General features: G+C 42.2%; 1 protein-coding gene across 2 annotated transcripts in view; it reads left to right on the top strand.

Moving 5' to 3' along the window:
- Psmb7 (proteasome (prosome, macropain) subunit, beta type 7) overlaps window positions 1-27025 on the top strand; it is a 55907-nt gene that overhangs the window by 21808 nt on the left and 7074 nt on the right. Inside the window, exons 6-8 of one of the 2 annotated variants that reach the window (XM_006497785.2) lie at window positions 8655-8713; window positions 17834-17838; window positions 18139-18175. In XM_006497785.2, coding sequence (XP_006497848.1) covers window positions 8655-8713; window positions 17834-17838; window positions 18139-18160 — 86 coding nt within the window. In that variant the 3' untranslated portion in view covers window positions 18161-18175. Of the gene's footprint in view, window positions 1-8654; window positions 8714-17833; window positions 17839-18138; window positions 18176-27025 lie in introns of those variants that run through there. The other variant, NM_011187.1, reaches the window with a different exon arrangement.

Below are 27025 nucleotides of genomic sequence, written 5' to 3'. Positions count from 1 at the left end.
ACTCAGGAGTGAAAACATCAAATTAAACTGTTTATGCTGACAAAGGACAAATCTGGATTTCAGCAAGCCATGCAAGATTGTCTGATTGCTTGCCCTGCCGCCTGCCTCTAAAGCTTTTGGCCAAGGCTTATAATGAAATGCATGCATACAATTAAACCTTTTCAAGTCTGTGGCTTAGTCTCTCTGAGCCTGGAGAGGTGCTCCACTGCTCTCTAGTGGCTGAGTGCAGTCCCCTGGCACCAGCATTGCTTTGTATTCATAAATCAGCTTTTCACACACTGGCATTGTTGGCCTCGGTGCAAGCACCAGTACCAGGAGACGAGGCCTTGGAGGCAGGAATGGAGTGAAAAATGACCTCCATCCATAGGTCCGTGGAAAGCACCAGGTTTTCTGCAGGAAGAGTGGCCAGTTGACTAACAATGAGCAAGTGTGAGTAAGCGCTCTGTCAGGAAGAGCTGACACTGATGGATTAGAAAGTTCTGCGTGACTCCTTTATCGCTGCATACATCTTCCACCTTGGCAGACCACAGTGGCAGACAGGTCCTTGGGTGCTTAAAACAGACTGCTCCTTAGCAGAGGCAGCCCTTTTTCCTGTGAAGATCTGGTAAAATTGATTTGGGGAAAAGCAGTGGGGATCCATTTCTTGCTGTCTCTTAGAACTTCTCGGCATTGAGAAAAGAAATTTTGAACACCTTGGTTCCCATTAAAGCTACCACTCAGGGACCCGTGGAGAATGAGTATATCAGGTCACTGCTGGAGGACAGGCAGCTTGTCCCTGAGTCATTACAATAACTAGTTTTCATTGAGCTCTGACTATGCCCCAGCATTCAGCTTTGTACACAGTGTCTTCCTCAGCCTGTAGGAGTCACTGATCAAACGTGAGGCAATGGTACCTTGTGCTCAGAGTGATGTACCCAGAGAGGCCAGGGAGCCCAGAACTGTTCCCTACCTGAGTAGCTGTGTGTTTACAGAGCTTGGGCAACTGGCATGTCCCGAGTTGCTTCGGAATTGGGCCTGGGCTTCCTAGCCTCTGAACTGTAGGTTTAAATCTTCAGTGTACTTATTACTAGCTGCTGTGCTGTAGGAAAATCATTTGAAACAAGTGGAGTATCAGTTCTAGTCTTTAAAATGGGGGCTATCCTCTACACATGGCTTCAGGGCTGAGGACTCTGGGAGCATCAGTCTGAGTTTAAGCCTGGGACTTAGAAGAAGCAGATTTCCTCCTGCCAGATTCTTAGAGCTTGGGTAGCAGCACAGTGTGGAGAAGCCTTTCAGTTTTGATTTCTCCAGTTGTCCAGTAACAGTGAGTATAGAATTGTTACGTTTGATTTAGTATTTAAGCAAACATTGATATATAAAAGAATATACCTCTCAAAACTAAAACCGCATACATTCTGTGTTAATGCAAGCATTTTAAAGCATACAGAGCAAGTAAATGGCTGTGAGTTTTCACAAGACGTTCAGAATTTATTCTGAATTCTTACAGAAAAACAGGTTTAGGCTGAACCATAGGTTGAGCATCCCAGCTCTGAAGTGTGAAATTGGGGATCTTGACTGCAGGTAGACACCACACTGGACTTCATGTGACAGGTTGCAGTGGGAACTGAGATCCCCTTACGTATTGCATAAAATTACCTTCAGGCTATGTGTATAGGTTGCATATGAAGCAGATGATTTCATGTGTAGACTTGGGTCCCATCCCAAGATATCTCATTATAATTGTATGTATGCACATTTCCCCAAATCCGAAATTCAAATTATTTTTGATCCCAATCATTTTGGATAAAGGCTATTCAATCTGCACTAATGCTGTTAAGTACCTTCTGAGGTTTCAGAAAATTAAGACTTAATTTTATTTTTGAAAAATGTGGCTATTGTAATATAAATACTCTAAGAACATATGCCTAAGTGTCAGTGCTAGACAATAACAATACATTTAATCATTGAAAACATTAACTAAAATTCAAATATATTTTTTGAGTTTTTAAGTAAAATGAAAGTTATAAAGCAATACAGATTGTATTCAGATGTGTGGTGATTAGGCTCACTGTGAGCATTAGCTCAATGCTCGACTCACTTACTAACCTTGACTTTAGCATTTGGCTTTCCTGTGTAAGACAGGTGGTGGAAGGGAGAAAGCCCTGTGACTCTCAGGAGGACGGTGTAGGACATTGGCATGGTGCTCGCCTGGCATGTGTGAGGCCCTAGGTCCCATGCCCAGTACTACAGATACAAACAAAAGAAAAAAGAAAAGTGGAGTTGGAGACAGGGAGGCGGCAGATGATATTGAGGCAGGAGGACCACTTTTCCATGTCAATCTAGGCTATGGAGGAAGACTCCAAACCAAACCAAACAACACCACCCCCCCAACAAAACAAAACAAAACAAAACAAATTTTGGCTTCAAAATTGTTGATGTGCTTTAAGCATGAGCCATGAGATTGGATCAAGTTCCTTATCTCTGAGTGTCAATCTCCCAGTTTAAAAAGTGGGACCAGTACAATGTGCCATGTCTAAAGAGCCACAAAGCCAGGGGATGTCAGTGTGACCTGGAATTCCTCATGACCATGAGTCCATTGTTGCTGTTGTTTGCCAGAGTGTGCTTCTAGATGAGTGTGGTGTGCTCTAGACTTGATTAGATGGCTGACTTTCCCTCTGAGTCAGTCAGTCCTAAAGAAGGTCTCCTTAGGACCAGCTAAAGAGAGACAGGCATACTTATGGTGACTAACTGCTACCTTTTCTTGGTCCTCTTGACTCACACATGAATTGACCTTCCAGTCTGTGTGGCGATTTCATGAGGAGTGCTGCTGCTGCTGCTGCTGCTGCTGCTGCATCTGCATGTAATGGTAGCAAGATCTTGGTGATTTGCTAGCTTTGTTTTTTTCTTTTATAATGTTGGATTTTTCTCCAGGTTTATACCTTAAAATTACAAGCAGTGTGTGATTTTTGGAGAGAAAAATAAAGTACAAGTAAACAGAGTAGAAATAGTCATTCAGGAGTAGGCAGCTATTTTGATTCTTGGGCTTGCGGCCTTGTGTCATTTGTATTATGGAAGCACGTCTACTAATACTGCCATAGAAGATGCTCTCTCTCCTCAAGGTTCCCTGTGGACCCTTTTTATTGCAAATGAAAATATTTCTGTTTTGACATGTTTAATTGATTTGTACATATAATATTGCATTATTTATTTCTTCCATTCTTGCTTATTAGAACTTTAGATTTCTCTAGGTTTTTGTTTTATTGCTGCTGTTTGCTGATCTAAACAATAGCCCGTCTATGTATAGGACTTTGTTTCTTAGAGCAGCTCCCTTGTAGGAGGGCTTGGTGGGGATACACAACTTCTTTTTGGTTTTTTTGAGACAGGGTTTCTCTGTGTAGCCCTGGCTGTCCTGGAATTCACTTTGTAGACCAGGTTGGCCCGAACTCAGAAATCCACCTGCCTCTGCCTCCCAAGTGCTGGGATTAAAGGCGTGCGCCACCACTCCTGGCAGATGCACAACTTCTTTCTGATTTCTAAATTACCAGCAGAAAAGTTTTGTCCCCTTCTGCCCCTCCAATGCTTCAGTGCCCATTGTACCACATTTTTGTTGATGCTAATTGTTACTCTTTTTAATCTTTGTTAATTTAAAGGCCGACAATGGCTACTTTTTTACAATTTGCTTTTCTAACTGTGTATCTGTCTTTCAGCTTATAAACTGTTGTATCTTTGGAAATGATGTTTTTGTGTGATGTTTTTCTATTATTAATATTCTGCATTTTATAATTTTCTTTTTTAGTCTCAACACTTATAATTTACATTACAGCATTTTTTTAAGCCAGTGACTTTTGACTTACAAGAACAGATACTTCATTTAAAATCTTGGGTGAAGATGTGACCTTTGGGTAGAATGCATCAGCCCCTTCTGGAGGTCAGCAGATGTGCTTGGCTCCCCAGTGTTCTTCGCAGATCTGTAGGTGGGACAATGATAGGTTGACAGTGCCCTCTTCCCAGGACTTTGCAGGGTGTCATTTACAGGAAGAGTCTTTTAGTGAGCATCTTGCTAGGGCAGCCAAGGCCAGGCAGTGCCCACCTGAGTGGCTGCCGTGGATTAAGAGAACATAGAGCATAGTTCCTGCCCCTGCTAGTGCCAGCTCCCTGGGATTTAGATTTTCTCCTATGTCTGTCTTTCCACAGCCTGGCTTCTCGGAGTGTTAGGTATCAAGAGAGGCTGCCTCAGTGAGGGATGGACACAAAGGAGGACAGTGGGCCTGGGGGATAAGGTAGGGTGTGAGTATGTATGGAGCCATTCCCAGGGTTGCCAATCATTGAATTGTTCCTTGCTTTTCTGTTTTAAAGAGCTTTGTTCTGTAAGCAGCAGTGGTTACTCAGTCACTGTGGGTGATCAAAAAAGGCAGACTTGTGGAGGTTGCTAAGGAGCAACTACATGGAAACTCCTGATGAGATGGGGAGCTTCACTAGCAAAATGCAGGAACCCACCCCTGTGGCAGTGGGAGGCTTGGCCATATGACGACAGGAACTGAATGTAGTTTTGTTGCCTTAAGACATCTTTTTGAAAATTCAACTTAGGTTATATCTGATTGCCTTTATTCATCCTGATGTGGTGAATTAGGCACTAGGCAGTAAATGTTCTTTTACACCTCATAAGATGTCGGTTGCTATCGTTACTCCTTGGGACCTGTTCAGTTTCCCTGGCTCCTGGCCAATTGCATTTTCTCTTCATCACAGTATACTCCAACATGGAGATGTTTGGTGCTTATATGCTAGCTTTGGTGTGTGTCTGTAGCTGTGGAAGGTGGACAGGTCTTGGAGGAGAGTGGTAAGCTCTCATGGGGTGGGTGGTAATCAATGAAGACTCTTGGGAAGAAGTGGCCTCTCAACTGGGGTTTGAAGGTGATTAGGAGTGCTGTGAATCATCAAGGGGCCCAGGGACTGCCACATACCAAGGCGAGAAGGCTGAAAATAGCATGGGTGTTTGGGAAGTGATAGTAGAATGAGAAGTATGCATTGAGGAAGTGAAGGGAGAGCCTGAGGGTAGTAGTAAGACATGGACCAGTCTTGTGTGTCCTTTCTGAACTGTCGTGTACATATAGACATATATGTGAGAAGGCCACATAAGGTAGCATCTGAGATGGAATTTTGCCCTGTGCATGTTGGACCTATAATCCTGGGTGAGATGGTTACCACTACAGTGGGTTGCTATAAGAACTAGTGACATAGGCATTACATGTGGCATTGGTGCTCAGCATTTGGGTCCTGTTTGCTTCCCCTGGTGTGCTCTCCTTACTGCTAGGGTGGGAGCTCATGGAGCACTGTCCACGTATGTGTTGTATTCACAGAGCGCCACGTATGGAAAGCAGGTGTCATTAGCATCTGCCTCCTTAACTGCACATGCTGTGTATAAAGCAGTCTCCTCTCCATTTCCATATCAGGAACCAGATAGTTTGGAACTCAGAGGTATCCATGTTTTTAGAATAGGAAATAGTGCAAATGGTTCTTCAAAAGAATTAGCCCTAGCTTTATGTATGGTGGTGCCTGGTGGGGTGACTAGGAGCTGAAGCAGTGGATGCTCTGGGCTTCTAGTAATGGCATATGGGGAAAGTGGGATGTGGTGTTCGAATATTTTGTAGGTCACATGATGGCTGTATCTGTATGGCATTTGTCTAATGATTTGTTGTATCTAGATTGGGGCTAGGGTCAAGATCTGGGAGTTGGAATAACATTAGGGATATCATGTTCATGCCTTTTTTAAAAATTAACAGTTCCTCTTTTCTTGTGCCTCTCATTGCATTGCCTTGAAGTTCTGTGCTGATTTTACTCTGCCCTCTTGTGGCTTTGACAGTTGCACTCCTGTGTGAATCATTACCCAAACTTTCTGTGTAGCAGATGTGTGCAGCCAAAAACCTGTTGACAGGGACTGTGCCGTTTCCTAGCACTTCTGTGGTCTCATGCAGGGGGGCGCCAGAGCCCTCCTTTCCTGAGAGCTGGGGTAGGAGCTAATTGCAGATGATGTAGAAATTCTCTCGAGATTGAATCGCCTTCTCTTTACATTTCTTTTGGAACCTATTTGTCTTTGGCTTCAGAGGGAGCAGAATCAAGCATAGTTTAGGAGGTTCTTTCCAGAGAACGTCTCCTACTGTGTGTGCCAAAGATGGAGGCGAAGACAGGAAAGCAGAAATACCTTGTTCATGTCTTTCCTGTATTCACCCACCACCTCTACACTGTGGAGAGCCCTCCTGACCCCAACAAACATAAAACAGACCCTTATTGAACCAGTAGTTCGGGGTTCTGATGTATCTTTTCCACTTACAGAAGTTATGTCTGTGGTGTTACTGCCACACAGGAGGCAGCTTCTGATGAAGGAAGAATTGTTTGGCTGGGGGGGAACTTTTTTTTCCATTAAAATATTGAATGAAGCTGCACAGAAGCAGATCCATGCCCGGGAGAGAGAATAGAGTAAAGATACTTACTGTGACTGTGCCAGGGGAGATGGGCCAGAAGACAAAAAATGGCTGGCGGTTTTGTGTGACACCCCCACCCCCACCCCCAACCCCCAGGAAAAATGCCTTTAAGCCAAGCTTGGTTTATTTCTTTAACAGTAATTCATTTCCATTCTCTACAAAGTTGTTAGCTCTTGGGTAAATACCATGTCTTTTTGTATCCTTTTTAAATGTGGATTTCGAGCCTGTTAACCCATTTACCCTTGGGCTCTTCCTCAAGATAGATAATCTTGGACACATTGGAAGGCAAGCCTGCCTTTGGCCACTCTGCAGGAACGTTTTCTATCTGGAAGAATTTTTTTCAGAGATTTCCTCATTTGCAATTTTCTTGTTTCCTCCTGACAGCTGTCCTTTGTTTTCCACACAAAACCAGCTTGGTTTTTCCTAGCGAGACCTAGAGAATTTAGGTTTCTACTTATGCCTTGAAACAGAAACTGAGGTTTTTGGGTTTTTTTCCTTTGACTCCTGAATCTCCTGGTGAGCTGGGAACTAATGAAAGCATTGGTGAAATGTGGCCCTCTTTCCAGATTTTTCAAGGACATGTTTATTTTGAAATCAGAGGCTTGATTTGGCGAGTCTGCCCCTGCAATATGCTGGGGTGTTTTGGAATACACCACTTCTATGTATGTTTAATGTCTGCCTCCTTTTCAAAGGGCTTTTAATGTTCCTTTAGACCATCTTAGGGTTTTGTTTTTAACCCCAAAGAGGGGGAATGGGGTTGCCTTTTGCTCCCAGAACCTAAATGAATAGTCATTGCTTCTAATGCTGGTCTACATTGACGTTTCCCACTGCTTTGGAGGTGATGTATCCGGTGCTGTGAAGGTAACGATCCTCAGCCACAGCAATATTCTGTAACAGGAGTATCTGTCATATTCAGCGGGATTACCATGCTCATTGATTTGTGTCTGTAAATCTGCCGTTTCTACCCTTTAAATTTGATCTATAATTGGACCTCCTTAAATGGTTCAGATAAGGTAGTCTGTATTTCCTCAGTGCAGTGTTGCTGTCAGCTTCTCCTTTTTCATTATACATTCAGCAGACTTGATAAAATCAGCAGGACACCTCATTTGAAACTGTTTAATCGCCGCCTTTTTCCTCTGCTAAACCATTGAGGTGGTCAAGCGATGTACACAAATCATTTTAAATAGAAAATATGGTTTTCTCTGTGACCCAGCTAAATAGATAGTGTTATGCAAAACAAGTTAAAAAGTAATAAATGCCAAAAAATCTTCTAATTGGAGTAAAAAATTGTGGGCAGCTGTATCCTCTTTCCAAAAGTAGAGTACCCTGAAATAATGCCAGATCCCTGTATAGATAGATGACAATTTCCTAAAGATTCTCTGGGTTCTGAACAAAGCAAGTTTAAATTTTCAAATAATGCTGAGCTGCGTTTGTGTCCACTCAGGCCAGGCTTATTTGTAATGCCTTTACGTCCAACCTTGGTAGGGATAAATTTGCTCCGTTATCTGCACAGTATAACCTTTCAGCCATTTGCTATTGTTGTAATAAATTTTTGTATCTTTGTCATTTTGTCTACTCAGCTCTTACTCTTCAAAGTACAAACTAAAAATAATAGCTCCAAATAAATGCCACAGAATGCAGTGTTTCACAGTTGTAGCTGGGTAACCTGGTGGCGCAGCACAAAGTCCCATTACCATTGCTGGTGCTGTGTCTTCCTCCCTGCCTGTGCGCCAAGGTGACTCTATCAGGGCCAGCTCATTAAAACATTGTCTTCTTAATGGGTTTGATATTTAGCACTGTGTCCAGCAGCAGCTTGCCAAGGCAAGTGTGGAACACAAGCTTCCCCACATAGGATAGAGGAAATTACTGAGCACTTATCTCTTGGAAAAATACAAATTCTCCATGACCTTATTTTTAAGCTTCAACATTTCACTGCGACTGATGCCAGTCATCAGACTTTTGGCCCGGCCAGTGATTGGAGTGCCAGTTGCAGAGTTAGCTGACCCAGTAGTAAGTGGCTCCAGACTTTGGAAGAACACTGACTTTTGCTTGGATGTGGCCTCTAGACTTGACACTTACATTACACTTGAATGTGACACTGGGCATGTTTGACTATTTTTGCTGCCCCAAGGTAAACTCAAGATGGAGAAGCTGAGTGTTGGTAAAATACTCTAAAAGTGCATCTTTTTCTTACAGGTTCTGGCTCCTTGGCAGCAATGGCTGTGTTTGAAGATAAGTTTAGGCCAGATATGGAGGTATGTAAGCTCCTGCAGTTTAACTTCTTTTAGATGTTTTCCCAGTTGTGTGTCAAACATTTACAAATTGATTCCTCTTCCAGAGCTTGCACAACACTGTCGTTTGGTGGGCTGTGTTTGGCACAGGTTTGTTGAGGAGACCTGCTTCTTGGGGAACATCCTCTGTGGTGGCCCTGTTGTGTTCTGCCTCAGGCTTGAGAAGCCAGTGCGGTTCGGCTTCTCTGGGCTCTGGGCTCTCAGGCTTCTTGCAGGGTAGGATATTTTCCTGTGTACTGAGATTTCTGTGTCAGGATACCACTAAAAATAGAGCAACTATGTATGTCTTTCATGTCACACAGACCTGACCTAAAAATGGGTCAGTTTTTAAAATTTCTGTGGACTTTCCAGTCTCTGGCAGAGTGGGGACAAAATTATGTTCACTCTCAGGGTGTTATGGATCTAATGTCCCAAATGTATTTGTAAGGGATTGTTTCACTATATTTTCTTTGGTATTAGAAGAGATAGAATCTTATGAAAGACATTTGGCCTATCTACTTTAATGATACATGCATTTACCATGAAAACCTCCCCAAAGAAATCCCTCTTGCTGCTTCTAAAGGTCGATGTCCTGGGTGTCTGTGGTACCAATGTTACTCGACCTACGCCCGGCCCATCCCCAGCTGCACGTTCCCTGAGCCAGTGCTGAGCAGGAGGCCTGAGGGCAGTCTTCCGCTGTTTCTACTTGATGTCTTCATTGTTAACTTTTTGGTAGTGTCAACTCTTTTCATAGGTAAACAGTTTAGGAGTGGTTTTACCCCATCTTTTCTGTCCTTTCTGATTTTGAAAGTATTTTGTTTAGAATTTCAGGGATAGAAAGACATTGGTGAGAATTAACTTTTTGACAGTGTTTTGTGCCTGATCTTCTTTGAGGGAAGATGGCCTATTAAAAATATTTCGTTCTTCGTTCTGCCATTGTCATCGGAGCAGTAAATATTGTGGCGTTCCAAAGCTCTCTTTGCCCTTTAGGTTTGGGCCAGCTTTTATGAGCGAGGACTTGGGCTTGTAGTACTGATCAGCCAGGACAGGTGTCTCCTTCCTGTGCCTTTGGAACGTGAGGCTAACACACAAGCGATATGTTCTATGAGCTCCATCTCTTTCTCTCTTAGTTACAGGAATTACATGTAGAATCTAGGTAGATATTTTCTGTTAAAAATCTGAACTCCAATTAAGAAGAATAAACAGGGCCAAGTGTAAAACTGTAAATGAAATTGGAATTTTGTTCTCATTTCTCAGTGTGAAATTTATTCCTATATCAGCATTATTTTTTGTTTGGTGTACTTAAATACATAGAGAAAAATTATGTATGCTAGGTCACTTAAGAAGGAAAGGAACCAAAACTAAGACCTCTAGTTTTCTACAGAAGAAAGGCTTAATGTCAAGCACCTCTTTAAACCACATTAATCTTTTCAGACTTTCTTGGAAGTTTTGTCTTTGCCAACTAATTAGACTCTCCATATATTAAAGAAAACTGAGAATTGCAGAAAGAGTTAAAGTCTGAGGCATGTTAGAAGTGATTTAATTTTCCACTAAAGTAATTTTTATACTGTGTCAAGTCTGAACTCTTAAATAGTTCAAAGGTAGATGTGATAAATAGTTCAAAGGTGGATGTGATTTGGAGAGAAGAGGGAAATATCAGCCTCCCTTCAGTAAAAGTTGGGATTTTTATCATTCTAAAGAGAGCATTTCTTAGATTTAGTATGCCTGTATTTGAAACATTTAATGTTCTTCTACATTACCCGTGAGACCCCGAGACAGGTTGAAATAATTCCCATTGTATAAATTTATAATTTTAGGTTGAAATTTAACACTGCCAATTAGTGAAAATCACTATAAAGCCCAAATGATAGTCTTAACAACTGCTAGTAGATAATACTATAAAAATTTGCATTCATGTTAATAGATACTTAGAAAAAATACATCTTGCTTTGGGAGCGTGGCTTTAGTAGTAGAGCACTTCCCTACCGTGAGGCCCCAAGACTGTCCCCTACTTACCCCATAGTACACAGGTGACATTATTTTAAGTATGTCAATTAAATAAAAAACATCAGTAAAGCTGTTTTCATGTTGTCCTATTTAAAATGCACTCTAAGAAGTTTTGCCAGGCAGTTATGGTGCACGCCATAACTGGGAGGTAGAGGCAGGTGGATCTACAGAGTGAGTTCCAGGATAGCCAGGGCTATGCAGAGAAATCGGTTTCAGAAAACAAAACAAAACAAAAAACCAAAAAACAACAAGGAAAGTTTACTGCGGAAACTCCATTCAGTCTCAGGTCTTGAATTTGTCATTTGTGTATTGCGCTATTTTTCTGCCTTGTCCATGTACCACCTAGGCTATTACTTTTCTCTAAAACATTCTTTATTTTAACAGTAAATTGATAAGAGTTTACATGTATAAAATGCACTGGAGTAGTCACAGTCAATGAGTCTTAGCATTGTGATCACAGGTAGCTGTCATTAAATCAAAACGTTGACATTTCTTTGCCTCCAGTGTCCCTTAAACTCAGCGTGTTCTTGAGCTTTCCCATGGCCTCTTATTTTGTCTTCGATTTGCTGTCTAGATGTAGTTACGTAGTTAGCATCAAGAAATCCTGGGTATTATGTGCTTGTTCTAATGTTCTCTAAGATGCCAGAAAGTGAGTGTGTGCTATTTATAAAAAAGTATCAGCTTAACATAAACCCAGTTGAGTACTGGGGACAGAAGAACACTGGGGACAGAGGTCACTTCAGCTATCTTGTCTGTTCATTTTCTTACTTGCTGTTGATTTCTGATTTTTGTTGTCCACCAATGGCCCTCAGGGATTTCTTATCAATGTATGTCTCTGTGCTCCATCTTAACCTCTTGTTCTCCATGTTTGGTGGCTGTTTTTAGGGGCATCTTTCCCACTTGTCAAGGACTGGGAGCACCTTGAGTGCAAGAGATGACAGGAGAAACTCTGTTCTTCAGCTTCCAGCTCTCAGTAGTACTTGTTTGTCAAGGCAGGAGGACCATGAGCTAAAGCTAAATCTGAGTCATCAAAAACCACCTGACGACCCAAAGGGACTTTCTTTCCTTTCTGTCTGGAAAGTTCAGAATGTACTTTTGAGACAACAGGAAGGCTGGCAGCACGCTTCTCTACAGTGCTAGAGACATGCCATTAAGTACTCTGGGGCAGAAGATGGGGCACAGGGCAAGCAAGTGCTCATTGAGAAGGAACAGTCCAGAAAAGCTGCTGTCAACCCAGCAGGGACTTTTAAGCACCCTGAGATGGGCCTCTGCTATCTATTGTAGGTCGTCTGAGCCTTGGGCTTGCCTTCATTGAGTTTCAGAGAAACAAGTAGCTAGCCAGCGAACGCTTATGTAAGAAACCTGATAGTGATTGTTATCCACGGATAGCTGGATGGGGGCTCTAGTGTTAATCATACTGTGGCTTTTCAGATCATTTTCCATTCAGTTTTAAGGAATGTGACTAAAGTACCTGGAAATATTATGTTAGTCCAAGAAGTGCAGACTTGGCCTTGGGGTGAGAAAGAATGAAGCTCTTGGACGGTTAACTTAGGGCACCTCTCCTTCTAGTCCCTTTCTCTATAAGAAGGAATGTTTTCATTTGACCCGGTGAGAAATTTCAACTCTTGAAGATTACAATTCATTAAAATGGGTAGAAGATTAATATTTAGTCTGTCAAGATCAATACTGTCCCCTCTTTGCACTAATTGTCAGAATACTGTGCGAAGGCCGCCGAAGGCTAGCGGTGTGCGGCAGGACCCTGACATCACAGGGAGTGGATTCAAAGGCAAACTGTCCTGCACCCTCTGGTATCGACTTGCAAATTAGCATCTGGAATCTAATTAAACAAGCTTAATGAAAGCAGCAGCTGAATGCTGCTGGAGAAGACAGTCGCCCCCCCCCCCCCCAATACGTATTCTGTGCCGTTGGAGCTGGTCACCAAACACATTGTGAGCACAGTTTAAAAATTAGCATTTATTTGAAGAATAGAAACTGTTTTCATTCTGTTATGCGTTTGGCATGCTCTGACGTCCCATGAGAGCCATGCCACAGCAGATAGTGCACAATATTTATAAATCTATGACAGGCAATAATAGCAACTTGAAAAATTCTTTTGCTAGAATCTCAAGTTGAGAGCTGCCAAAAGCTGAGAGGATCAGATCTGCAGTGGCAGCTGCGTGCCCTACAGTTAGAATTCTAGACTTTGAAGATGCTCAACTTAAAGCAATGAAGACTGCAGGCTTAGCCAATTTTTGCAGGTTTCTAGAGCTCTGGCTCTCTGCCTTTTGAAGATGACTTGCTGAAGCTTCTACCACTGCCTGAGGCATGCTAACACCAGCGGGATCCTTCCCCCAGTCTTAGTGTGGCTTCAGTTTTAAGTAGCACGTGCTTTGTCAGTGCCCACTGTGATGGCCCTTTCTCTGGTTGCAGGAGCGAGTGATGAGCTCTTACCCTGTCCCCTTCAGAGGGAAAGTAGGAAGATAGATGGTGATGCATACAAGTGCCACTTCAGCCAGCTGATTTATGGAGTCATATTTCATTTCTCGACCAGTGCTGGCCTCTAGAGAAGCCCTTGCAGATTGCTAAAGATGTGAGCAGCTATCGCCCTAAAGGCTTGTGGTTATCTCACAAACGTGATGCCAAACACCTAGCTCCTGAAGAAACAGGATTAATCTGTCATTGTGGGCAGCTATAGATCCATTTAAATAATGGAAGACTTGATATCAATATGCTGCTCTGACAGCAAATCTTAGAAGTGATTGTGTGTGTGTGTGTGTGTGTGTGTGTGTGTGTATGTGTGTGAGTGTGTGTGTGTGTGTGTGAGTGTGTGTGTGTGTGTGTGTGTGTGAGTGTGTGTGTGTGTGTGTGTGTGTGAGTGTGTGTGTGTGTAACAGAAGCAAAGCTGCAGACTTCATATCTTCTGTGCAGAGGGACAGTAGTGGCAGAAATCTGCATTATTTAATTCAAAAAAATCTGTTGCGTTTATCATTAGGATGGTCCCAGAGGGAAATGAACATAAGTTCAGTATGGTTGTGGCTTAGGTGCTGGAGGACTAGACTAGGCTGTTGGTCTGTTTTTACTGCACTTACATCATGGCTCCCAATGCATGTCTGCAAGCTAAGTTTCAGAGACCTACCGGTAGTTCGCTGAGAGGATTAGATGTAGGCAATAAAACGCCTTCTATGACAGTGTATACAAAATTGGCTTTCTAAAACATGGTGAATGTCTTCTGGTTAGTAGTAGGTTGAAAATGTCACATAGCAGCCACTAAGAGGATCTCACACTAGACAGTAGTTTATGGTGTAGAGAGGTAAGAGCCTTCCTTCCCATATGAAAGCTCACAGAGAGTCCTGTGTGGTAGACCTGAGTATAGCACAAGTCTGTCATGGAAGTGTTGCTTTTGGGGGAGGATAGTGAATGAGGTGGCTGTAGTTTGAGCCGTTTACTGGAGGTCAGTGTTTTGTAATCTACCCTGTGAGGGAAGGAAAACCAGCTGTAAGAAAATCAGTAACCTGTGTGAGGTTACACACATGGCTACAGCAATGAGGTCAGAATATGAACTTTTACCAGTCTGACTTTGGAGTTGTTTTGCTGGAATCAACTACTGTGTTGTTCTGTCTCTTGGCTCAGTGTGTAATTCTCTGACAAAAGAGTGGAAGATGTGTTACTCCTGGGCCAGTTCAGAGTGTTCCTTTCCACTGGCTAGGTCTTGTGAAGACAGCAGAAAGCCAGGCATATGTCAGAGGGGGGCACACAAACATCAACCTACTTGTCTGGTGAGCTCAGCCACACAGGAGGGAGCCCATAGCAGGAGGGGCAGGGGAAAGAGGGGGAAATACATTTGGCTATTTGTTTTTGTTTTTGGTTTTGGTTTATTTTTTTGAGACTCGGTTTCTCTGTGAAGAAACCTTGACTGTCCTGGAATTCACTCTGTAGACCAGGCTGGCCTCAAACTCAGAAATCCGCCTGCCTCTGCCTCCTGAGTGCTGGGATTAAAGGCTTGTGCCACCTCTGCCCTGCTTCTTTTCTTAGATTGTAAAACTTTTTGGTTTTCTTTTCCTTGTTTTCATCCTTCTGTGGGCTTCTCCCCTGAGTTTTCTGATGATGTTTGTTTACACCAGAGTTGTTTTCTCTAGATGGCTGATGCACAGATGACATCATTCACCTCAGATTTAGTGATGAGACTAAGAGCTCTTTAAATGCTGGTGAGTGGCATTTGTCCATTTGAGGCAAGTCACAAATAACTGGAACAGGAAAAAAAATAAGCAAAGCAAGGCTATTGCATTTGAATAATGAGGTGCTCGCTCTTCCCCAACTGCCAAAACTTTTTCATCTTCGTCAACAATTGTTCTGTCCGCCATCCTATTTAGGTCGCATCTGTGGACTCTGAGCTCAGGACCCTGACAAGCAGCATATGAATTCTGTATTCATTAGTGATCTTGATCCTAATGCCTCTGTCCCTGCCACAGGGGCTCAGGTGTGGAAGCTGCTGGTTCATTCTCCCAGCTGACACCAAGAGGTTTAATGACTCTATAGGAAGGTGACCACTGACTGGGAAGTTTGCTGGCAGAATCCACACCACAGAGAGTGGTGATCAAGGAGGACTATGGGTGTTTAGCAGAGCACCTTCCTGTGCAGCTTGAACCCCATTGACATAAAACACAGTTTTAAGTAAATGCAATTAAAAAAAAAAGGCCTGGCCTTAAATGGTAGAAATGGTCTAGCTTAGTGAGCTTCACTTGCCTTCGTTTTTCAGATTTCGATTTTTAAGCTTGTATTTATGTGGTGGCTACATCAACTTGAATGTCTTACATGTCTAGAAGAAAATGTGCAGTTCAAACCGAGATTCTTTCAGTGCTGGCCCTTTTGTTTATGATGATCTTTTGCTTTTAAAAATTTTAAGAGTGTAGCTGAGTAGTGGTGGCACACGCCTTTAATCCCAGCAGAAGCAGGTGGATCTCTGAGTTGGAGGCCAGCCTGGTCTACAGGCTGAGTACCAGGACAGCCAGGGCCACACAGAGAAACCCTGTCTCAAACAGTAATAACAACAACCCTCCCCCCAAAACCAAACCAAAACTAGAATGTGGATTTATTGATTGACCTGTGACATGTCACTAAGTATTTTGACCTTTTTTAGGTCACGGAGTTCTAGAAACATTGAATTCCTTATTATCTAGCGACAAGTTCATCGCGTACATAATTCACACCCTTACAGTTTGCCTGTGTATAAGTTAGCAGCTTTACTGTGTTAATAAGAGTTGTACAGCTATCGCTACATTCAGTTTTAGAATATTTCCAAACTTCCTCTGATTCAAAAGACCAACATTGTGTCATTGCCTATTTCCTGCCAAGCCGCATGTTCTGGACTTGGATGTCACTGTATGTGTTGGTCTTTGTGTGTGTCCTTATTTTAATAATGTTTCATTCATGGTGTGGCAGGTATCAGCACTTCATTGTTTAAATGGTGGGATGGTTCATTGTATAAACATAGTATACTTTGTATATCCATTGGTTGATGGACGTTTGGATTATTTCTACTGTTTGGCTACTATACTATGAGTATCTCTTGTACATTTGTGGAACAGGACTAACCTTTTATAGTACTGCCAGCTCTTTCCATAATTTCTGTGGGCTAGCTACACAGGATGGTTCTGATTGCTTCATTTCCTTACCACTGCTTGCCACCTGCTAGTTTGAGTACAGTTATCCAGGTAAGGGTGAATGGAATCTCCCTTCAGTTTTAATGACTTCCTTATTAAGAACAAATGTGACTATGGAAATGTGTAGATTGAACAGTTTATTATTGGACATGCTTATGATCTCTGGTTTTGGGCATTGATGGGGCTGATTGTGTATTTCTTGGGTGAAAGGTCCCTTTTCAGGGCTCTTTTGAAAGTTGTTTCTGTGATTTTTTTTTCCTTTGATCATAATTCCTACATACTGGTTCTCCTTGACACCATAAGCATTAGATGCAGTAAAATTGTGTCTTTATGCTAAAGAAAATACATTAATTTCTTTAGTACTTTTTTCTTTGGTTTTAAAACTAGGTTTGGGAGGTGTCAGAACCCCCAAGATACACTCCCATAAACCCTACATAGAATTATTTATAGTAGTGCTTTCCAGCAGAATTGATTAGTGAAGCTTAGCAATAAATAGATACTGAAATCGGCATTTATGGGTTAGTAGGTGATTTGAGGGAATGAGAGGAGGTAATGGGAAGCACCGCTGATAGGATGCCACCCACTAGCTCAGATTATAAATAGTTTCTCTCTTATAAAATTGTGATGGCAGAGTTGGAGTTAGGGGAAAGAGAGAAGGGATAAGGTCAGAGAAGGGATTGTAATCCCTTCTGTATTCTAGAGTGGGAAGACTAAAGTGGGAGGCTTGTCAAATTGGTTCTCTTTTAAAAGTGAGTTTGGGGCTGGCGAGATGGCTCAGTGGTTAAGAGTGCCGACTGCTCTTCCGAAGGTCCCGAGTTCAAATCCCAGCAACCACATGGTGGCTCACAACCATCCGTAATGAAATCTGATGCCCTCTTCTGGAGTGTCTGAGGACAGCTACAGTGTACTTACATATAATAAATAAATCTTTTTAAAAAAAAAAAGTGAGTTTGATGCAAGGCTCTGGGTTCTATCTTCAGCCCTGGGGGAAGGAAAAAAAGAATAAATAATCTTTGAAAACAACACCAAAAGGGGCTGGCAAGATAGCTCTTGGAAAAGCACTTGCCACGAGAGGCTACAAGCTTCTGACCACAGGCGGCTCCTTGGATGTGTAAGAGCCTGATTTTGACACTATAGTTTCATCCCTGGAACCCATGATGGAAGTTGTCTTCTAATCTACACACACATCCACATTATGGTATGTGGGTGCTTAGAGGTGCCCCCATCCCAAACACAGCAATCATAAATAAAACTAACATTTCCTAAAACGTGAGTTTGTTCTCTTGAAGTGGAACCCACTAGCACCCTACCTTAGAGAGGCAGAAAGGGAAGTCCTGAATTAAGGTGCCTTTCCCAGGTTTTCCCCATTCACATCAGTGTTCTTGTGGAACCTTAGAGGGCAAAGTTTTCTTTGGTCTTGTGTCTGATGCTTGAAGAGGAGGAGTACTCTGTTTCCTTGCATACAGCATTTGGATTGGACAGATTGTCTTTCTCCCTTTGGCTCTTTGGGATTGTAGGATCTTCTTGACTTAGAAGTGGATTCTTAGACGTCCATTCCAGTGGCAAGTCTATGTCTTCTCACCTCTCTCCAGAATGCCAGTTTACTGTTAGTGGATGCTTTCCGTTTCTACCCTTGCTATATTCTACTTTCAATAAAAGTTGAAAGTCAGATATTTGGGGTATGAGATTATGAAGGATTAAGTTTGTCCTGTTCTTCTGTTTAATCTTGGGATGCAAAGGAAGAGAAGCTAAGAGCAAAGAATGAGTATTCCCAAATCCCCTTGGTGGGGGAGGGGTTCTTCTTGGACCAGATTTCTGGAATTCAGGGCTCAGTAAATCTTAGAAAAGCGACTCTGTAAATCCTAAGGGCATCTTATTTCTGATTCTTTAAAGAATAATTAGACGATGTTTACAAATTGTGTCCTGGCAAATGCATTTACTTTAATTCTTTTAAAGAGTTTTTCAGCTAAAAATCTGTTCTGAGTTTCATACTCTTAAAGAATCAGTATGTGATCACTCAGCATTCTTGCTGTTGCCAGCTGAGTGCAACACACTGCACATGGTGCTGGGCCAGGAGTGCTGCTGGAAGAGGCCATCCTGAGTGAGTGTAGTGGAGACTTCCTGTGCAGCCATTAAAACAGCAGATGTAAAGAGGAATTCTCCTACACTGCAGTCGATAGGTAATTATTTGTGATGCATTTCTTTGGAGCAGGTGCTCCTTTTGAAATGCTTTTGCTTCACATATTTCCTGTACCTGTGAAGTATAGAGAGATGTGTACCATGTAGGAGAAATATTTCACAGTATATTGTTGTCTGCACATGTGGCAAAAATCCAGCAGGCAATGTAAGGCTTAGTGTGTAGGGACTGTGTGTTCAGAGGGCAAGAGCCAGGTGTAGGGGTGCCTAGTGTTTGCTGACGTCCGTGTGTAGTTAAAATGAGAAAGATGCTTCTGCTTAAATACTGTGCATTGTGATGTCAGAGAGTAAGTGCTATCTTCTCCTCTTGTCTAATAGCATTGCTTCTGTTGACTTGTGTCTCACATAATTTAAGGTCTTTAAAATGATCCCTTTATGTTCGTGGTACTAAGGTGAGGCCAAGATTTGGGATATCAGAGTTCCTTAGGAGAAGAATAAAAGAAGCTCGTAAAGAATTGTGACTTATAACTACTTCCAAATGACTATTGGGGGTGTGGGGCATGAGCGTGGAATCCAGTCAAAATCAGGCTCTGTTACAAATCCAAGGAGCTGCCTGTGGTCAGAAGCTTGTAGCCTCTTGAACAATGGACTTCTGCTTTTCTTGTGTATGGATTAGAGAAATATAAGAGATGAAACATAGGACTGAGTGTTATTGGATGGTAGCATAGAATCCTATAAGTTTGCCTTGGCAGGTAATTTGGCATAAATTGTTAATGTAAATCTGGGTTAGTGGTGAAGATGTTATTTTAGTAAAAAAGATAAACTGCTGATTAATTCAGCATAGAACTCAATTACAAATTGAAAGTGTCTCTGCGGGACTCCCGGGCCCTAAAGACAGCAGATGTTGAATTGATACTCCAGCATATTTCACAGTGGTATGAAATATTAACATGGTTTATTATACTTGTGTGGTGTGTGATATCAGGAAGGGGGAGGTGTTGGGCATGTATGTGTGCAAAGCAATCCAACGTTGCACATCCACTAATACACACTGAAGTGTGATTAGGAATTATAGGATAGCCCCCCTCTGTTTTTTCCCTTTCTTTTTAAAAAAATGAAGTGGCTCTGTGGAGAAATTATGCTTAAAATAACATTTGGGGGCTAAACATTTAAATGTAGTGTCTGTGTAGGTATATCTTATACATACTGGTTAGCATAAAAAAATGGCAAGCATGATACACAGGTATTTAAGCATTCAGAGAGACTTCGACTTGCAAGAGGGAGGCCTAGAGGGCTTGAACTGAGTTCACTGCATCATTGGTCAGCTTTGAAGACCTAGAAAGTTTTCAATTGCTTCTGTGTTGTTTTGACCTTCTGAGCTAAACCATGGTAATTGAAAAAAAAAAAAACAAAAACAAAAGCAAAACTGTATTTTTCAGAGGCAGAGAAGTTTTATTTCTAAGAAGAGGAAGGAATGCCTTCATTTTCTATGTCTGTCTCCTCATGGGCAAAGTCAGCAGATTTCCTATACTGAGGTACTGAACAATCAGCTGCCAGTATTGGAAGGCACTGGCAGTTCTTAAGGAGAGAGGGTGCAACTCAAGTTCTCTTAGATAGTTCAAAGCTGTTACCTCCTGGCTTTGAGATTTTTTTTTTTATGACAGCTTATACAAGTAGTTTGGTACCTGAAGTAACATAGTTCTAGAAGTGGTGAAATGGTTATGGTAAGAGTGACTGTCATACCTTCAGCTTACTTTGAAGACTTTTTAAAAAGGTGCCCATCCTCTCAAACTCCTAAACAGCACACTTGGCAAACATAAACCATTATCCATAGCCCCAAAAGAAAAGCTGAGTGACCATGGAGTCTCTGAGGGCCTCTCCATGTAAGCTGTTGACAGGCAGTAGTCCTTCTGAAATATGGAGGTAGGTTTGTTGATCCAGGTCTGTGACAGTCACCGTCTAGTGTATGGACAAGTCCACAAACAACTACTGCAAGTATGTGGAGAAATGCACAAGAAATTGACATACAAGGGGGCTGGTTTTAGAGGTAAGATGTCAGGGTTGTTGGGGACAACACAACGATGATGGACGGCTGGACTATCACTAGGAGACTATGAGACAATTGCAGAGGGCATGCAGCTTGTCACATAAGTTGGGGTTTGTGGACGAGTAGGACACCAGCTCAAAGAGGAGTTTATTCTGTACAAAGGTACTTGGTGAGGCTCTGCCATTTGTAGCCCTAGAAGTTTAGCATATTTGGAAATAGGAAAGCAAAACTCCAGACGTGTACAATGTCTAAAGTTGTCTGAGTGGTCATTTTTTGAGTTAGTGTGGCCTTTTAATTAGCATGTGTTCTCCACTGTGTGCTAGGACTGGAGCTTAGCAGCCCTGTCCCTGCATGTGAATATTTAAGTTTAGAAAGCTGCCATGTTCCATTAGAGGTGGTTGTGTTTCAGCAGTGGGTGCAGGAGCTGTGTAGACTTTTCAGATGTCCTTTGAGATTTATGTGGCAGTGTAATTGGGAGATGCTGGTACTTAGTGTGTTGTGCATGGTGGAATGTGAGATTACCAGCTGTAATGAGACCCCAGCAGCATACCTCAGGAAGGTAGTTAAAGTTTTAACCTTCACAGATAATGTTACTTGTGGTTTTCTGTGAGATAATTTATACCACTCTTTCCTAGCCCTGAAGCTGTGCAGAAACTAAAACTGATATCAGGTTATGCTAACACACACACACACACACACACACACACACACACACACCCAATGCAAATGCTGCTTGGTTAGTATAGCTTTGTGAAAATGCTTCCAGGGAACACTGTGTCCTTAGAATGCAGCACACTGGTAGTTACAGCACCGGAATATCATTTCCTAAAATTGGAACTATGATGATAGCAGAAAATTAAAGTGATATAATGATCTTTGACTTTGAATTCTTGACAAATACATTGTCTTTTAACTCAGATGAAAGCTGAATATAGTAGCAACACTCCTTTTCAGCACTTGGGAAGCTGAGGCAGGAGGATAGTCTGAACTGCCTAGCAAACTCTTGTCTCAAAAAATTTACCCCCCCATCAATTCTTTATTTCATGGATATGAGTGTTTGCTTGCATGTACACATGTATACCTCATGTGTGTATCTGGTGGCCAAGGTGGTCGTTCAGAAGAGTGTGTTGGACCCCCAGATCTGGAGTGACTGTTGAAAGCTATCATATGGAAGCTGGGAACTCAACCCAATGCTCTGAACTACTGAGCCATCTCTCCAGACCTGAAAGTGGGATTTTTAAAAAACCCAGCTGAGTTGTTGAAGAACACCAAGACTGATGTGATGGAGTACGTTCATTTTGAAGAGGCCCGCATGTGCCTTGGACCTTCGCTTTTCCTGCACCCCTACGTAGGCCTGCTAATAAAATAGACAGTTCACTTCTAATGTGGATTGGAACCAGCCCTTCAAGGGGGACTTTGGGATGACCAAGTATTTAAATTGCTAGTCAAGTGTATCAAAAGCTCTAGCCTCTTACCCCAAAACTTTTTTGAAAAGTTTTGTCCTTACCCTTTAGTTCTGTTTTAGTTAAGATTTACAATTAACAAATGGCCTTATGAAAACAAAGTTAGATGGGTTCTTTTTATTGCTGATTCACAAAGTGAAGAGAACAACTGGACTCATTCTGTTTGGGGGGAGCTGTATTTGAGACAGTGTGAGCCTATGGATCTCACAGGCTTCCATATGAGATTTGTTGAGGACAGATGACACAGTGATGTCATCAGGAGGCTCTCAGATTTACCAGATGTAACCAGCTAGATTCAGGAGGGATGTTAGAGTTGCATGGATTAAGCCACAATAATGCCATAATTTTAGAGGGAAAGTGCTTTAGACCTCAGCTCCAGCTAACTAATGACTAAACAACCATCGTTAGTATTTTGTTGGTTGTTCGGAGGTTCTGTTTCCTTGGAGGAGCAAAGCATGGACTTTAGGGTCAGGACCTCAGCTCCAGCTAACTAATGATGTCCTGCCATTCATGAAATGGGAAATAGCATTTACAAGTTGATTATTGCCCAGGTGGGACTTTTGTTGTTGTTATGTCACTTGTCACCCCTTCCCTGTAAGTTCAGTAGGCTTTCAGTGATTCTTCCTTAACTTGATCTTGTCCCTGACGGACTCTGCACAGACCTCACCACTGGCACAGTGGTGCCTGCAGTGTGTACTTACATCCAGGTGTGAGTTCATGTGGAGCTCATTGGACCCCCACATTCTGTGAACAATTTTGTGTCACTTGAAATCTGCTTTATTCATGACTGCTTCCTAGAAGAAGGGTACATGCTCCAACCGTGGCTCTTTTGCCCAGTATTCTTAGACCTTGAGGCTATGGAAGCAAGAATGGTGTAGAGGACATTCCCTACATTGACCCTGAACATATATGCAAGTACTTAGCCACAGATTGAGGCCTGCATCTTTGCTGAGACCTGTAGTACAGATTCCTGTCTGTTTCCTGACTCCTTCTCCACCACATTTTTGCCTTCTTCCCTCTTTTGTGTTGAGAATTGAACCTAGGGCCTCGCATAAACTATACTTACTCCATCACTGAACTACATCCCCAGCCCAAGGTCCAACCTCTCTACCATCTTCCCCATTTTCAGTCATAAACTCTGTGTTTCTCTAGAATTGACCATTTCAAGAGAGAGATAATAGATTCTGAGAATTACTGGGCCTATTTCTGGAATTCTTTTTAAACGTAGACTTTCTTGTCTTTTTTCTTTCCTTACACTTGAGTCATTGCAGCCTTGGAAATGTATATTTGTGTACACTGTGCTGTGAACACTGATTTCCTCTCCTTGTGGAGAGCAATATGTTCTCCTCTCTTTTGGTCCTTTTCCCTCTGGAAGCTTAGGTAGTTTTCTTTCCATTCACTTTCACAGATTCCAGCAAAACCACTTGCCCGCCACCAGTTTTCCTAATGGTAGGAGAGGGAGAGAGACTTTGGTGGTGCCAGGCACTAGTTTGGCACAAATTCTTGGCTCTTTTCACACATAACTGAGTGCCTATGGGAGCATCAGCCAAGCTTTGTGTACACCCGTGTCCTCACCTGCAGAAGCAGACAAGGTCTGGGTAAGCATGGGTGTCTAGCACAGCAATTCTCCACAGTTTCTTTTTTCTATCTTAGACCTCACCAATAGATTTGTAAACACATATACCTAGGACATTATTATTCTTCCTGTCATTATTATTCTTCCATATAGCTCTTGGCTGAGGCACTGTCTCTATTCTTGCAAGCTACAGCATAGAGAGTGATGGGGCTGTCTAGAGCTTTATTTTTCCTTTCTGGCCCATTGTGACTGTGTAGCCTATGTATATTCCAAGCTTGTAGCAGTGGTCAGGGTTTCCCTACTTGGGTTATCTGGGCAAGCCCAATTGGGCCTTCTCATCCTTGCTAAGAACCCCTAAAATCTCTCCTGAACTCACCACAAGCTTTCCTTAATGACTTAATATCACCCACATCCTGGTGCACTCTTGCACCCACAGGGGGCAGCACACTGACCTATCCCAAGAGAATAGCTTTCACCACTGCCATCATAAAGACACATTCTGCCTTTGCTTTACTTCTTTATTTTTAAGGTTTATTTTAAATGTTATGTGTATGTATGTGTGTGTGTGTGTGTTTGCACATGAGTGCAACTACTCATAGATGCCGGAGCCATTAGATCCCTGGAGCTAGAGTTGGAGGCTACCTGGCATGGGTGCTAGGAATTGAAGTCAGGTCATTTACAAGAGTAGCAATCACTCTTAAACACTGAACCATCTTTCAAGCCCCTCTAAGTTTGGCTGTTTTGAGATAAGGTTTTCCCTGAGCCCAAGCCGACTTTGAACTTAATCATCCTCCTGCCATGGTCTCCCAAGAGCTTAGATTACAGGTATCTGCTGAAATTCCTGGCTCACTGTTAACTTTAAAGGCACAGTTGCAATTCACTTCTACACAGTGATTTCCAGGTGTTTCACGGGCAGGTCTTTTTACGCCAGAGCTCAAGCCAGACCCAGAATTTGGATGTCTTTACTTTGTTACCCACCCCAGTCTGAAAAACAGATTAGCTTTTCTACTAAAAAGGATGTGGCCACACATGAGATGTATCAGATTTGTGCAGAAATCCTACTGCTGGGGAAGGGGGCTCTTTTAAATACTCCTTTGAACTCTTTTACGTTTTTTATTAACCTATCAGCAATTAAATTTTAGGCCTCGTCAATGGCATAGTTAATACCTTAGCATATTAACAGGTTGCTACAAAATATTATGTTCAAGCCCCTTTCTTCCTTGCTGTTAATTGTCCTTGACTGGTCTCCAGTTGAGACTGGTATAATTTTGGAATTTCTCTTGTTGGTATTGGCCTGTCCTGTGGCTTCGTCATCGAGTCTCACAAAACTGTGTGTGTTTGAAGCTGAGATTGTTCTTAATTTATTGCTGTACATGTTGCAATCTGACGTCCTGGGATACAAAGATGGAAAAGGTGTGTTGTGCAGAAGTGTGGTTTTCTCTTTTTGGAATCCAAACTCGAATCACATCCATACTTAACCTGCTCTGCTTCAGATCGTCTGAGCGGTAGAATATATATTACTGTTTGTGTGTATGTGTTGTATTTGGTAACGGTGCTAAGGGTGGTAGAGTTCAGGGCCTTTGTTCAAAAGGCAGTCAAACACTGATCCCTACCTCCAGTGTAGAACACTAGGCTGTTCCAAGTCAAAGATAGGTTATATAAGTTTTCTAAGATTAATTTGGATTATATTAATAAGCTAAATTCTGGTTGGTTTAACATATTTCCCTCCCTCCCTCCCTCCCCCTCCATGAGATGGGATCTCACTGTGTATCCTAACTATTCTGGAACTCATGATGTTCTTCCATTTGCCTCAGGAGTACTAGGACAAAAAGCATGCACACCATGCTCAGCCATTTCTATACTATTCTATATTATCTGTGGTAGTCATGTAATGCAGGAGATCTCTTGATTCCATCTCTCCTTACTGAAATTTGAACCCTGTGACCAGCCATCTCTTGGTTCTAAGGAGTTAAATATATGTTGTCGATAAATGAGCAAATGTTAGGCAATTAATGGGGGTAAATGTAGACCAGTATCAAATAGAAAAAGAAATAGAAACTATGTGAGAATTGGGATACCATGCTATCTCACATCCTTATCACCAGAGGAAACCAAGGAGAAGAGCCAACTGTCTCCAATTCCTGGTAGAAGGCAAAGGGATGTTTCTATGGTGCTGTGAAAAAGTAGTAGTGAAACTAGGGGCTCAGTGGGTAACGTGCTTGCTACACCACATGAGCTGAAGGACCCGAGTGCAGTGGGCCCACCAAGACGGGTTGACTGACCCAGTGTAGCCAGTCAGTAAGTAACCCTATCTTTAAAAAAAAAAAAAGTGGGCTGGAGAGATGACTGGCTCACAGCTGTCTGTAACTCCAGATGCCATCCAATGCCATCAACACAGACATGCACATAGGTGAAACACCAATGTATGTATGTATGTATGTATGAATGAATGAATGAATAAATAAAGTGTGGAGAGCAACTGAGGAAACTACTAAAGTCATGCTGTGGTTTCCCCATACACACAGTGACATACCCTGTTTCCAGCCAGTAAAACAAACAGTAGACAGAGCTCTGCCCTTTATGAGAGTCCACTTCATCCCCTTTCCACCCCTTTCAATCTAGCTACTTACCAGATGGTACTTTTCTGCAAATAACCAGTTTTGTTTCTTTTGACTTGTAAAATTTTTAGTTACAAATGTATTGTCTCAAATAATTGGGGACACACAACACACACTCTCTCACATACGTGCGCAAGCGGGCACGCACAAAGGATTAATTTGAGGCTGAACTGTGCAGGGTGCCCATTGGCTGGCAGACCTATATTCTACTCTGGTGACATTGCCGATCTAAAAATCACTTTAGTGAGAAGAGGAATTGGATTGCAGCTATAGATGGGATAACGTGGAGAAGTTTCTCTGCAGTGCTCTTTGGACCCACACTGTAGCGGTGCTGAGGTAATCTATCAGTTTGTGAGTGTCTACAAAACACAACTCTCTAGATAACAGGTTTAAAGTAAAGATTTAATACAGTCTCCATCTCCTATGATGTTGCAGTGACAGTTTAAAACTCATTCTCTAAATCTCAGCAGACTTTATAGCTAGCAGTGGGCCAATATAAAGTTTAATAGCGTTACAACACATAAATCATCTTTTAAAGATGCTACTAGTAGCTCCAATATTAAATGCAGACAATCGCCTGTGGTATAAATAATTTATCAAACACCGTTTCAGATTAGCCTTCCATGCTGAGTTATTTATTTTAGCCTTTTCTGTACGATTCCTAAGGCACTTTTTGAAAGATCCATTACTGGTCAGTTTAATGAACTTGGGGGTCTGTTTTGTCCCCTCAAGCACTCGGGTACAGCTGTGGTGACCATTACATGGCCGACGTGGACCTCTTTGTGCCTTT

The sequence above is a fragment of the Mus musculus genome, chromosome 2 (assembly GCF_000001635.26).
Source record: "Mus musculus strain C57BL/6J chromosome 2, GRCm38.p6 C57BL/6J".
NCBI lineage: Eukaryota > Metazoa > Chordata > Mammalia > Rodentia > Muridae > Mus > Mus musculus.
Note: the sequence above shows the minus strand (reverse complement) of the source record. Positions and strands in the feature narration are given on the sequence as shown.